Source organism: Limanda limanda, chromosome 17, assembly GCF_963576545.1.
Source record: "Limanda limanda chromosome 17, fLimLim1.1, whole genome shotgun sequence".
Classification (NCBI taxonomy): Eukaryota; Metazoa; Chordata; class Actinopteri; order Pleuronectiformes; family Pleuronectidae; genus Limanda; species Limanda limanda.
The window spans coordinates 161,844-174,548 of record NC_083652.1 but is presented as its reverse complement, the minus strand read 5'-3'; the positions used below and the strand labels follow the sequence as shown (position 1 = coordinate 174,548).

The 12,705-nt window shown below is 40.4% G+C and overlaps 1 protein-coding gene across 2 annotated transcripts in view; it reads right to left on the bottom strand.

The window, feature by feature from the left end:
• The window catches only part of ap2a1 (adaptor related protein complex 2 subunit alpha 1), a 54,807-nt gene that overhangs the window by 16,220 nt on the left and 25,882 nt on the right, over positions 1-12,705 (bottom strand). The window contains exons 10-14 of one of the 2 annotated variants that reach the window (XM_061089442.1): positions 11,339-11,436; positions 11,027-11,258; positions 10,574-10,762; positions 10,313-10,467; positions 6,235-6,297 (exon numbers count right to left, since the gene is read on the bottom strand). In XM_061089442.1, the coding sequence (XP_060945425.1) occupies positions 6,235-6,297; positions 10,313-10,467; positions 10,574-10,762; positions 11,027-11,258; positions 11,339-11,436 (737 nt within the window). The remainder of the gene's footprint in view (positions 1-6,234; positions 6,298-10,312; positions 10,468-10,573; positions 10,763-11,026; positions 11,259-11,338; positions 11,437-12,705) is intronic. The other variant, XM_061089443.1, reaches the window with a different exon arrangement.

The following is a 12,705-nucleotide window of genomic DNA, read 5'->3' as shown; positions in this document are numbered from 1 at the left end:
ATGTCTTGCTCTTGGGTTCACAGTGAATGAAGGAGGACATGAGAGACCAGTGTGTATTTCATGTCTGAAAACTCTGGCAGCTGACTGTATGACAACAAATTAACAAGACACTTAGAAACATTACAACCCAGTCACATGCATGTGTTATTTTTCGTTGAGCTTTATCATCGCTGTAACAAAGTGATTATAATTTAATTTATTTTTTCTCTATTTTTGAACAAAGTACCGACTAATGGAGGAATGTAGTGATACAGGTCACCAAAAGTACTTCAATTAAGTTGAATTTAAGCAAAGTTGAAACAGATTAATAGAAATAAATGTTGCATGCTTTAATATATCTGTTTCCTACCATCATTGTTGTGGAAATATTTGTTTATAATTATTGTGAGGAATAATTAACATTGACGTGATCAGACAGTCTCTTCACATATATTGTTATTAATATTAAAAGGTGATCTGTGCAACTTTGTTATTCAGGAAGTTTGTATCAAACAAGTATCCCTTCGTACTACTCAGGACCTTCGAAGTAGATCTCAGTCTCAAAAAGGTTGGTGACCCCTGACAGACTATATCATCAAGTAAGTGAAAGGATCCAGATTTTGGTCTATTTACATAAGGGACTAGGTAGAAAATACATTGGCCCCTTACTAACTAACTGTTCTTGAAAAAAGATTTCTTCTTCAAACCTACTTTCTGTGTATCCATGAGCAAAAAGGAAGTGGTATATTGTGTCGGGATGTGCGAGTACTCCATTATCTGTATCTGTTTAATCGACAAAAAAAGCCTGATATGGATAGTCAGAAGTTGCTATATTTATTGTTTATTATAAAGCCATTTACAGAACAACGTTAGAATTGAGCTTCAGATCAATGTTTTTGATCACAAGTGTAAGAGAACTATTCAGAAGAAGTTTTGCATAAACTTCAGTGAAACACATGTAGTATTACTAAGTATTATGTAAAATGCCGGTTTTCATACTCAACATTTTGTGTGTTTCATTGTGTGAGAGAGAGGACTTCCCGCTCCGTGTGCATCTAGCCGGGCATGGCGCACTCCGACTTGGCCAGTGGCGTTCCTGCGAGCCGCTCTCACTCACTCGTCTTGTGGAGAGGAGCGGAGCTCCCTCTGTGTGCGTCTAGCTGGGGGTGGTGCACTATGACTTAGCCAGTGAAGGTTGTGTGAGCTGCCTGGCCCCTCACTCTCTAGGCTTGTGAAGAGGAGCGCTGGCTCTGTGTGCGTATAGCTGGGCTTGGTGCACTCGGATTCGGCCAGTGGAGCCGCCGCATGCCGCCTGGCTGTGACTCACTCTCACTCTGATGTTTAGACAATCCTCTTTCTGATCAACTGGATCGTGTGAAAGGCAACACTTATTAAACCGAGAGGCAGAGACCTTCACTTTTTCAATGCCCTAGCTGCTCTTTCCTTGAAAACACAATTGCAGAAGAAAACTGACAAGCTGAACACCTTCACCAAGCAATCCTGCCTAAAGTTTAGCACCTTGAAAACCAAATTGGTCTGCATAGTAAAAGGAGACATGAGCAAGATCAACGCCTTCCCCAATGGATGACTAAGGAAAATATGCCACATCTTATAGGTGATTTCAACATTCGTGTAGATGTTGACAATGACAGTCTTAGTTCAGCATGCACTTCATTAATATAATCAATTGATTTCAATCAATATACACTCTTGATCTTGTTCTGACATATGGCATTGAGACATATACATTGAAAATACTTCCCAAAAACCCTATAGAATTCTTAATCACGGCTGTCTATGACATCCTACAAAGCCCATCCAACTTGTTTTGCTTGGGGAAGGTGGAGTCACCAGCTTGCCCTCTGTGCCTGAAGAGAGGGAGCCTGGAGCACTTCCTCAGCCGCAGTTCGAAAGCCCTGGTCGAGGGGCACTACCACTGGCACCATCACCAAGTCCTGAAGGCCATATCGGCACCATCTGCAAAGGGCTTAGCCACCGCGCAGGGAAGAAGACCATTGCTTTCGTCAGGGTTTGGGAGAAGCCAACATCAGCTGCCAAGACCACCTCCTCAGGCCTGCTAGCGACAGCACAAGACTGGAAGCTGAAAGTTGACTTTGGGAAGCAACAGAAGTTCGCAAAAGCTGTTGCCACAACAACATTTAGGCCAGACATGGGGCTGATCTCGGAAGCCTCCAAGCAGATCGTTCTCCTGGGAGGACGGTATTGAGGAGGCCAAGAGAGGAAGAGGGCAAAGTATGCGGTTGGATACAGAGGGTTCGCAGGCCAGTCTCTCTGCAGGGCCTACAACATGCTGGGCATTACAAGAGCCAGTAGGCGAAGGGCCATCAAGGTGGCCACCAAGGCAGCAGAAGTTGCATCAAGGTTGCTGTGGATCAGGAGAGGAGAGCCGTGGGTGGGGTTGCGCATCCTTGACACAAGCCAGGGCTTGATCAACCGCGGTTGGGATGCCTGGGTGAGGGTGGCTGATTGTTGAAAGAGCCGAAACACCCAATGACCCCAGGTTACCTCACTGTCGATGTGTTCAGGTGCACCACAAAGTGATGTCTTTCACAAACTACACTGACTCTGGACAGAAATTCTATTATAGTCGTTGTAAGGAAGCTTTCCCTCTAATTGACAGTTCTATATTAAATCTGATTAACATGTCTTTGTTAACTGGCTACGTACCACAGGCTTTTAAGGTAGCAGTAATTAAACCTCTGCTTTAAAAGCCTACTCCAGATCCAAATGTTTTAACTAATTATAGACCCATATCAAACCTGCCCTTCATTTCCAAAATCATTGAAAAAGCTATAACTAAGCAGCTATGTGATTACCTAGATAGTAATGACTTGTTGGAAGACTTTCAGTCAGGATTTAGGATCCATCACAGCACAGAAACATCAATGTTAAAAGGTACTAAAGACCTTTTCATGGAATCAGAAACTCTCCATACTTTTCCTGCTGGATTTTAGCGCAGCATTTGACACCATAGATCATAAGATTGTGTTATAGAGATTTGAACAACATGTAGGGATAAAAGTAATGCCATTAGGCTGATTTAAGTCTTATTAATCAAATTGATTTCAATTTGTTAATGTTAACAAAGACTCCTCCATGCACACACAAGTTAATCATGGAGATCCACAAGATTCTGTCCTTGGACCAATACTCTACACCTTATATATGCTCCCTTTAGGCAACATCATTAGAAAGTACCATGTACACTCCATTGTTATGCAGATGACAGCCAGCTGTACATATCTATTAAGCCCAATGAATGATCACTTACTTCAAATTCAGGAATGTCTCCAGAACATCAAGGCCTGAATGAACCGGAAATTCTTACTTCTAAATCCAGACAAAACTGAGGTAATTGTAATTGGCCCTAACATCTCAGAGAAACACTGTCCGACCAGATTGTCACCTTGGATGGTATTAGCTTGGCCCCCAGCTCTGCTGTTGAGATCCTCGGAGTTATGTTTGACCCACATATAAAACAAGTCTCTAGGACAGCTTTCTTCCACCTGCTCAATATTGTGAAAATTAGGAACATCCTGTTTCAGAAGGATGCTGAGAAACTAGTCCATGCATTTGTTACCTCCAGACTGGATTACTGTAATTTATTATTATCAGAATGTCCCAGTAAGTTTGTGAAAAGCCTCCAGTTGGTCCAAAATCCTGCAGCCCGAGTGCTTACATGAACTCGAAGGGGAGATGATATTACTTCTGTCTTACCTTCTCTTCATTGGCTCTCTGTAAATTCAGAATATAAGTCAAGATCCTGCTCCTCACATACAAAGCCCTTAACAATCAAGCCCCTTCATATATCAAAGATTTCATAACGGCTCCCAAAAACAGACTTTCTTGTGGTTCCAAGAGTTTGTAGAAGTAGAATGGGAGGTAGCGCCTTCAGCTACCAGGCTCCTCTCCTGTGGAACCAGCTCCCACTCTGGGCTCAGGAGGCAGACACCATCTCTACCTTTAAGGTTAAACTTTTAAAAATCCTTATTTGATAAAGCCTATAGTTAAGACTGGATCAGGTGATTCCTGAGCCAACCCTTAGTTATCCTGCTACATGTCTAGACTGCTTGGGGAAATCCCATCAGGCATTGAGCACTTCTCCCCTTCTTTCTGTCTTTCTGCCCACCATTTATTTATTTATTTTAGTACATGTTACTTACTTTGTGTTATTACTAGAAGACTTAAGGCAGGCGCATGCTTCTGCGTTTTGAGGGACACGCAAGTGCAAGAGCCCCTTGCGTGACCCTTGTGTGCTTGTGTACCCCTTCTTGAGTGCTTGCGTGCGTCGCCTGATTTCTCTAACTATACGACAAAGCTACGCAAGCCTCACGCCCATACATTCCGGGGTCACATTTCCGGTTTAATGCCCTATAATACCGGCAGATACCAAGGAAAATTAAGGAGATCGAATATGGACCAAATAGAAGAGCGTTTGGCAGAAGAGATCCGAAAGTATGACCACTTGTATAACCCGTCATTGACATTCCGGGGTCACATTTCCGGTTTAATGCCCTATAATACCGGCAGATACCAAGGAAAATTAAGAAGATCGAATATGGACCAAATAGAAGAGCGTTTGGCAGAAGAGATCCGTAAGTATGACCACTTGTATAACCCGTCATTGACGGAATACAAGGATGCGCAGATGGCCTGCAATTCATTCGTCCGTTTGCAGGTCTACGAGTGTACAAAGCTGTGGAGGAAGATCAGGTACAAATTTGTCCGCCAGAAAAAGGCTATGCGGAGCAGTGGCGATGTAAATAAACAGTCGACGACGACTGCCACACACAAAGAAGGCGTCTCTAAGGTCGTCTTATACAAAAAACGTTACTCTGCATAGTGTTCTGGCGGTGAATTGCTTTGCAACACGCGCAACCCTTGGAGAACCATAAATTAAAACGAGTCCGTCGACACAACTCGAGAAAAGCCGCAGTTGCAGAAGCATGAGCCTGCCTTAAGAGCCACCAGGGTGGTGCTAGAGATCAGATATCAGCGGATACAGGGGCTTAAGCATGTCGTCAAAGTGGAAAAGAACAGCATACCAAAGATAGCCATGAGATGGACACCACCTGAATAACACAAACAAGGTCACCCCAAAACAAAATGGCAGCAAACTGTGACTGCTGTGCTACAACAGTAAGTCTTTGACAGTGGTCAGTGCTCTCCACACTGATTTCAGTCATTCAGTTTAGACCTGTGTGCTGCAACTAAGTCTTAACAAACTCTGATTATAGCCTTTACTGTATCAAAGTGGCCCCCGTTTGGACCCCCCTTGGCAGCACCACTGCACCGAGGTGCATTCCTCTGCAGGTCAACAAATTACTGCTACTTTGATGTTTTCTAATCACTCAAACTCACAGAACTGATCTTTATAAAAAAACGTATTTATATGCATGTTCCTGGGCAAATGGGGCGTCACTTCTTCTGCAACAATGAAGTTAAAAACACAGTGTTGCGTCATGATCTGCGGGAAGAACACAGGAGCGTGTGTCTTTCCTTTCCCTTCACACACAAGCTGATGTACTTATGTATTTAGTGATTAATCGATCTCAGCACCAGGTTAAGGACGTTTCTTTACATACCCATTTTGTCTTTAATACCTGTTTAACTATGCTGTTCCTGATCTTTTAGAAGTTCTAAGTCCCACTTATGAGAAAAAAGTTAATTATAGAGACAGTATAGCCCAAAAAGAATAACTGTAATGCATTTAATTTCCTCATTTTAAAACCACACTGCTTAACAACAGTAAAAGAGTGCAATAATTATACATAACTACGGTGTCCTGACTTAACACCCCATATCACCTACTACATCTCCTAACCACCAGAGCTTCAATACAACTTGAAAAGTTGCTCCCTGCGGCTGGACATTTGGTTGATGGCAGCAAAAGCTACAAGCCATACATAAGATGAAGAGCTAGAGAGCAAAAAGCTCTATGGAGCTGCTTAGTGTGTTGATAGTTCTCCCATGCTTTATGCAGTTAATCTGATTATAATGGAAGGCAAAACAGCTGATTGTGTTAAAGTTGTCAATAAAATATTAAGAGGCATCAATTTATGAGTAGGGCAGTTCAGTGCTTTTACTTAAACAAAAATGGCTCAACTTCTTATTTTTTTGTATCCGCAATGGCAAGCTTAGCTACAGATTAAAAGGCATGTCCTAGAAAAACAATATGGTTGTGCCTTAATTGTATTTTTGTAGAGATTATGTAGTTTGCAACTGGGCCCTTACTCCAAGTCACCAGAGCCCTCCACCAATAGGGAATCGGAGGTCTCGGTAGGCTGTTCCAGATCTCTGCCAATGTCCAATCATTGTAGAGAATAGGGGACACACACACACACACACACACACACACACACACACACACACACACACACACACACACACACACACACACACACACACACACACACACACACACACACACACACACACACACACACACACACACACACACACACACACACACACACACACACACACAGGAGAAAAAGACGAAAGACAGTCACATATACAGCAAGATAAAAAGAACTGTAGCAGACCTGCCAACCTGGAGAAATTTCCACAGCACCTGCTGTGTGTGCATGTGGGTGCACGTGTGTGCATCACCAACACAACACTGTCCTGCTTTGCTTTTTACCATGCTATATTTCAGCCTTACACCAGCCTAACAACACCAGATTAAAGTTAATAGAGAATATACCCCAGCCAAGGCTACATACCAGACATCCAGACACCAAATTGTACAGAACATATCAGAACCCTAAAAAGATTTTTTTCTTTGAGATCCATACATTATTCACAGCTCCAGAGTAACCTTTTACATTTGGATGCATAACTTATTTATTTAGGTGCACTAGTACATAATGTAGGTGCACCTAATATGTTTCACAGCGCATTTCAGCACTATTGGTAACATTAAATCTGTAATTTCTCAACGAGTGATGGGTATTTATTTACCAAATTGATTTGATTCTCATTCACAAGGTCTCGAATGGATAAGGTTTCCCATTCTACTTGATTAAAATTTTTTTCAATTAAGGATATTTCATTGTACAATTCCAGTTTAGCTTGAAAACAATTCTCAGAAGAAATCTGTAATTTGCAAGAATACCTCTAATTTTGTTAGACATATTAAGGAAAGCCTGCCACAATAAGATGTTGTTCGACAATATATTGACCCAGAAGGTAGAGTTGGTCATCCACTAATCAGAAGGTTGTAATGTTTGGGTTGGTGTGCTGTGGTTGACTCCCGACTTAAGGTTGCATTATTCCGTCCAGGTGGAACAAGTGATTATTTAATTTACTTTAATACAAGCAACTCAAGGCAAGATTCTTTAATACACATGTTTGTTCATATTTTAGTGGGATAAAAAGCAGTTTTTTTTCAATTATTGTAAGCTGGTAAACTGGCGGCAATCATGCCAGAGGATTGCTGAATATATGAACTGTGTGTGTGTGTGTCACAGGCAGGATTTAATGTATAAATTGTGCACAGGAGATCACATGATTTTGTTTACAGCACATCTACACCAGCGTCAGCTGTTCTAACCACAAACTCTCATCTTTTGTCAGTGTCTTTCTTTTAGTTTTTTTTATTTCTGTCGCGTGTTGAATTCTGGTTTTCAGTGCATATCGGAAGGCAGCTCTAGAGGGATTGAGAAAGTTCTGTTGGAGAGGTAGAGAATTAGTATGCTTAAGGCAGTGCCTTCAATGCCTACCCTTTTTTTACCCAAGTCAAATCCGGAGAATTGGCTTAGGAGTCTGAAAATTTTTTAACACTGAGACTAACTTCTTGAAACTGGGTAAAAGAAACAGAACGAAAAATTGTGAATGGAAATATAGGAAGGTTCAGGATGGATTTGGGCAGTGGCGGCTGGTCAATGGTACACAGACCCTCCAACATTCTCATACAAAAAAGCCTATGAAAAAATGTTTAATAAAATTTTATTATATAATAATATTTTACTATTTACTTGTATTTGGTTCATTTCTGACTAAACACGTTTACTTCCTGGTGTGGGCTGCCAGCTAAATGAGAGTAAATGGGGGTCCTTAATGTTTTGGGAACTACGGGATGCGAGTCTGCTCATTAATTGGTTGTTGCAGATTTTCCACGGGACGCAGCGCCACTCACTTATATGGTCGATCATCGACGCTTTCTCAGGTACATCCGCCATTTCCGAGTTACTTCCACTGCGAGCTGACCGGCAAAGATTGTAAACTTATCATTTCTTTAAAAAAAACACCCCGACAAGAAAATATAAATGATACATTAATGTGTCTAACTGCTTCACAATAGTTCTTTCTTAAATGTGCAGTCGTTTGATTGTGTTAAGAAACTACGCTGTTGTCTGGTAAACACAATACAACTGACAAGGATAGACATCACTGTCAGCATTACAGGGCTCATTGCAGCTCCATAGCTGACCACTGATTTGCAAGACTCGTAACTGTGGCGCTGTGTCGTGCTCTGCCCACATGAATACTTGACATTCAGCGTAGAAAAAATCAACACCCATCAGTCTTTTGCGATTAGAAAGGCAGTGTCTCAGTAATGAAGTTTTAAAGACGATTTTATGGTAGCCTTAAATGCACCACCCGCAAATGTAATACCATGCAGCAAATTTATGGTCCATTTAAGACCCTAATTTAGTGGATTTTAATTGAAGATTTTCTGGGGAGACTTTTTAAGGAGCCACCGGAACCCTGCAATGTCTAGGGTGGGGTATACTTTTAATTTGATCAATTCCAATTCTTCTTATTGATTCCAGTTCTTATCAAATCTGATTTTCGATTTCCAATATGGTAAACAAATTTAAAAGCATAATAAATGTATATATATATATATATACATACTATAACTGTATCTAAAGGAAAAAACACATCTGAAGTCTCAGGTCTGAAGGACTCACCATTGACTTTAATTGTATTGGATTCTGCTGAAATAGAGCTTAGCCCTTAAACTTCAGAAGTGTTTTGTGGCCTCAAACACTTCACCCACCCCTCAATCGGCATAGTGTTAGATTTAGTAAGTAAAAGTAACATCAGCATAAACTATTTGCCTATGAATGTCTCCAGGTTGACAGGTCAAAGAAAGACAGAGCCTACAGAACCACAACAAACCTGGGCAACAAACATCACAACTATTTAGGTTAACAGTTAACAAGTGGAAATAAAACTACATGACCAATTCAGGGTGCTTCCTCAGTAAGGTCCAAAATCACTCTTGGAACATTGTGTTCTCAAGGGTATCATCGATTTCACTAAAACTAGTGAAAACAGGTTTTTAAATTGCCCTCTAACTGATACATGTGTAAATGACAAAAACTGCAGACAAATAAACAACTCATCGATGAATAAAAGGATATATTATTATGCAGTGGAATGTGTTCTCATATGTAAATTCAGATAAAGTCCTATTGACAAAAACCATAAAGTATCCTCTACCAAAAACAACAAGTTACCTCCCCACCTCTGAAAACTATCTTAAGTGTAGCTATTATTTTGATTGTAACTAGTATGACAGTGTTTGAATACAACAGTTTAGGGCCGCAACTAACAACTATTTTGAAAATGTGACAATCTGTCAATCATTATTTAAATTGATAGATAATTAATCTGATAAAAAAAGAAAATATAAGAGGGTGCATTTTATCCTTTCCAATGATTTATTCAAAAAGCAACTTGTTTCCTTAGACAATTCTCTTTTTATATGTACTATAAATATTTGCGACAGCAATTCCAGTTTCAGTTATCTACAATTCAATTCTGACTAGTCATTATTCAAATTAAAAGGTATCTTAAATTTACCTCAGTTCAAGATACCTTGAATTAAGTTTGAATTGCACTGCAGATATCGCAAACTTGAATTATGACTAGTCAGAATTACATTTTAGATAGCTGATACAGGAATAAAATATAGTTATAATGCAACTGAATTGTAGATATCTGTAATTAGAAACCCTACACATTTTCAGTAACCAGGTTACTGCAGTTACCGCAGGTGTAAATCGGTAACGTCACTCAGTAACTTACTCAAGAAAACTGCATGAACAATAAATGTAAGTTATACAGTACATTAGGAATCAGTGATGTCCTGAGTCCCAAGGATCTGTCTTGGGGACGATTTGTCCATGCTTAAACGACAATACTGGTTAGAATAAAGCCAATCAAAATCTGGGCCTTTCTTATCTTTCTCTCTCCTCTGAGAACTACAGAATTATCGATGAGTTTTGTTGTAACCACTAATACTGGACTGTGCCTTATAGTGAATTCTACATCTGCTCATCAAAGGATGACTTTTTACCTTAAAAAGCCGTCGTCATTCACAGCAGCAGAAGGTGCGGCAGGCCCTGTCTCAGAGAACACATCTACCAATAAGCTGCCAGCACTGGCTGGAGCAGCACTAATGGGAGCAGCAGAACGAATCCCAAGGAGGTCTGCAGATGGTGACGGGGTTGACTGAAAAATAAAGGAAAGATGCACTAGGGTCACAAAAATTGTTTTGCTTGAGCTGACAGTACTAAAGCTAGAGAAAACCAACAATTGTGTGCAAAGAGACACTCACAGCATTGGAGGAAGCCATGGCAGTTGTTTCTGGACCCCGGTCACCCCCTCCATTCAACTCCCCACCCTCCCTTTTGCCGTCTTCCAGCTCTGTTACAGACACAGCACCAGGTCCCTTCTTCTTCTTCAGCTTAGCCAGGATTGATGACTCCCTTTCTGGGAAGGGAGGCATCTCCTCCAGGACAGTGGCCTGAGGAACACAAAGGAGGACCATACTGTAGGTTTGGGCAAAAAGAGTTTTCAGCATCTGACTAAACAATAATATCACCATAAATGAACAATATATTCAGTAGAAAGACTACAAGGCTCTAGATTCTGAGGGAAATGGAAACATTGTAATAAAAATGTATTAACTATGCACACCAGTGCTCCCTGCAAAAGCTTTTCATTCAGTCATTACTGGGCCTGAACTGAGCTGAGTTGAGTTTAGTCTAACACAGTCATCGGTACTTACCAGGACATCAGTGCTGGCAATGGAAGAAAGCTTCAGATACTCAACAGCACGCTGCTGCAGCTCCACATCTGAGTTGCGGATCTGGCTGTCGCAGCGGAGCACTTCTTGAATCGTGGCCTTGGTCTCTGGGAAAAGGTTGATAAACTTGATGTAGGCTGAGAGGAGCAGGGCTCGAGTCGGCACGGAGCACAGATGGAACTTTGAGTGGAGAAGGTTGAACTGGACCAAAGGGCTGGATAACAGGACAGAGAAGTTACTGTTTGTCATTTCAAGCATTAACTTAGTGCCTTGCAAATCAAAAGCCCAACATACCTGGAACGTGGGTCCCCAGCAATTAGATTACCAAACTCTCCCAAAATGTAGCCACCAACTTTCACCATGTTCTCATGGCAAGCAGGGGCCTGCAAGGCCTGGAGGAGACAATGATTATGTAATCCACATTGATGTAGCCTACATTAAAAAAAGAGTAATAAAATAAATATATGTGAAATTAAATAGATATAAATATGCATTCAAATCTGTAAATAGTCAATCAAAATCCATAAATATAATTCATTTAGAGTGAGTTAAAAACCAAGTTTATAATAATTTAACAGGGAAATGTTTAAAAGTGACCCTTCCCCTTTAAGAGAGTATTTCTGCCGAGGTGACACAGGTGATGCAGCGTAAGTGAGAGTGAGAAAAGACGGCAGATGAGAGAGAGGAACAAGAGAATCAGAGAAGTTAACTAGGGAAATTTACAATTTTTAGGATATAACTTAGGAGCTGAGAACAACACCTTTCATGGTGGTTGATAAGGATTGGGTGTATCACACCGGTTTTGAACAGAGTTTTTTGATCTGGTGAAGGAGACACATCTGTGTGTGGGGAGAGATACACACGCAGGACAAGACAAAGTGGTGAGCCAGACCCACGGAATTTGCATTAACGGCAAGAACCTTCATCCCTTTCATGCTGGACTGAACTTTGGTTGGATTTTGGTGACTCGCTTCTAGCGTGGTAGGAGTATCGATATGAGAAATTCATACAGAACTAAATTGGAAACAAACTGATTTGCACTAAACTGAACATTTTATGCTGTACTTTAGGTTCACAATTGTCAACATGTGTGTATAACCTAATGTATAGTGGTGTTTCACATGGGTTTATTTGAAACTGTGATATTATTTTCTCTTTAGGGAGAAAGGAAAAAGAAATTGTAGAAAAAAAGAAAAAATTGTATATTCCCCTAAAATTAAACACCAGAGCGGTCTAATATTAACACTTGTCTAATATAAACTGAAAAAAGAACTAAACTAACAAAGGTGAAGATACAAACTGAAAAAAGGGACACTTCTTTACTGCCTTAAAGTATATATATACAAGTTCCTTTAAGTGTTATATTGCTTATATTATCTCCATATAGTTCTGTTGTCTGGTGTAGTCTTTATTCCTCCTTAGCTCCCTCTTCAGTTCACTCTGGATTAGTGCTGGGCCATATGACTTCTTGGATTATTTAAATTTTGTAAATTTTATTAAAAAAAAAAAAGATTGCTCTTATTCCTGATTGTAACCCTCCATGAAAATCCTCTTGTACTTGTTCAACAGGGCTTTAATGTCCTGAAAAATAGAACCAAAAGGATAAAAATCATTTAAAATTAGGGCTGCACAATATTAAGAAAACATGCGATAATGTTGTT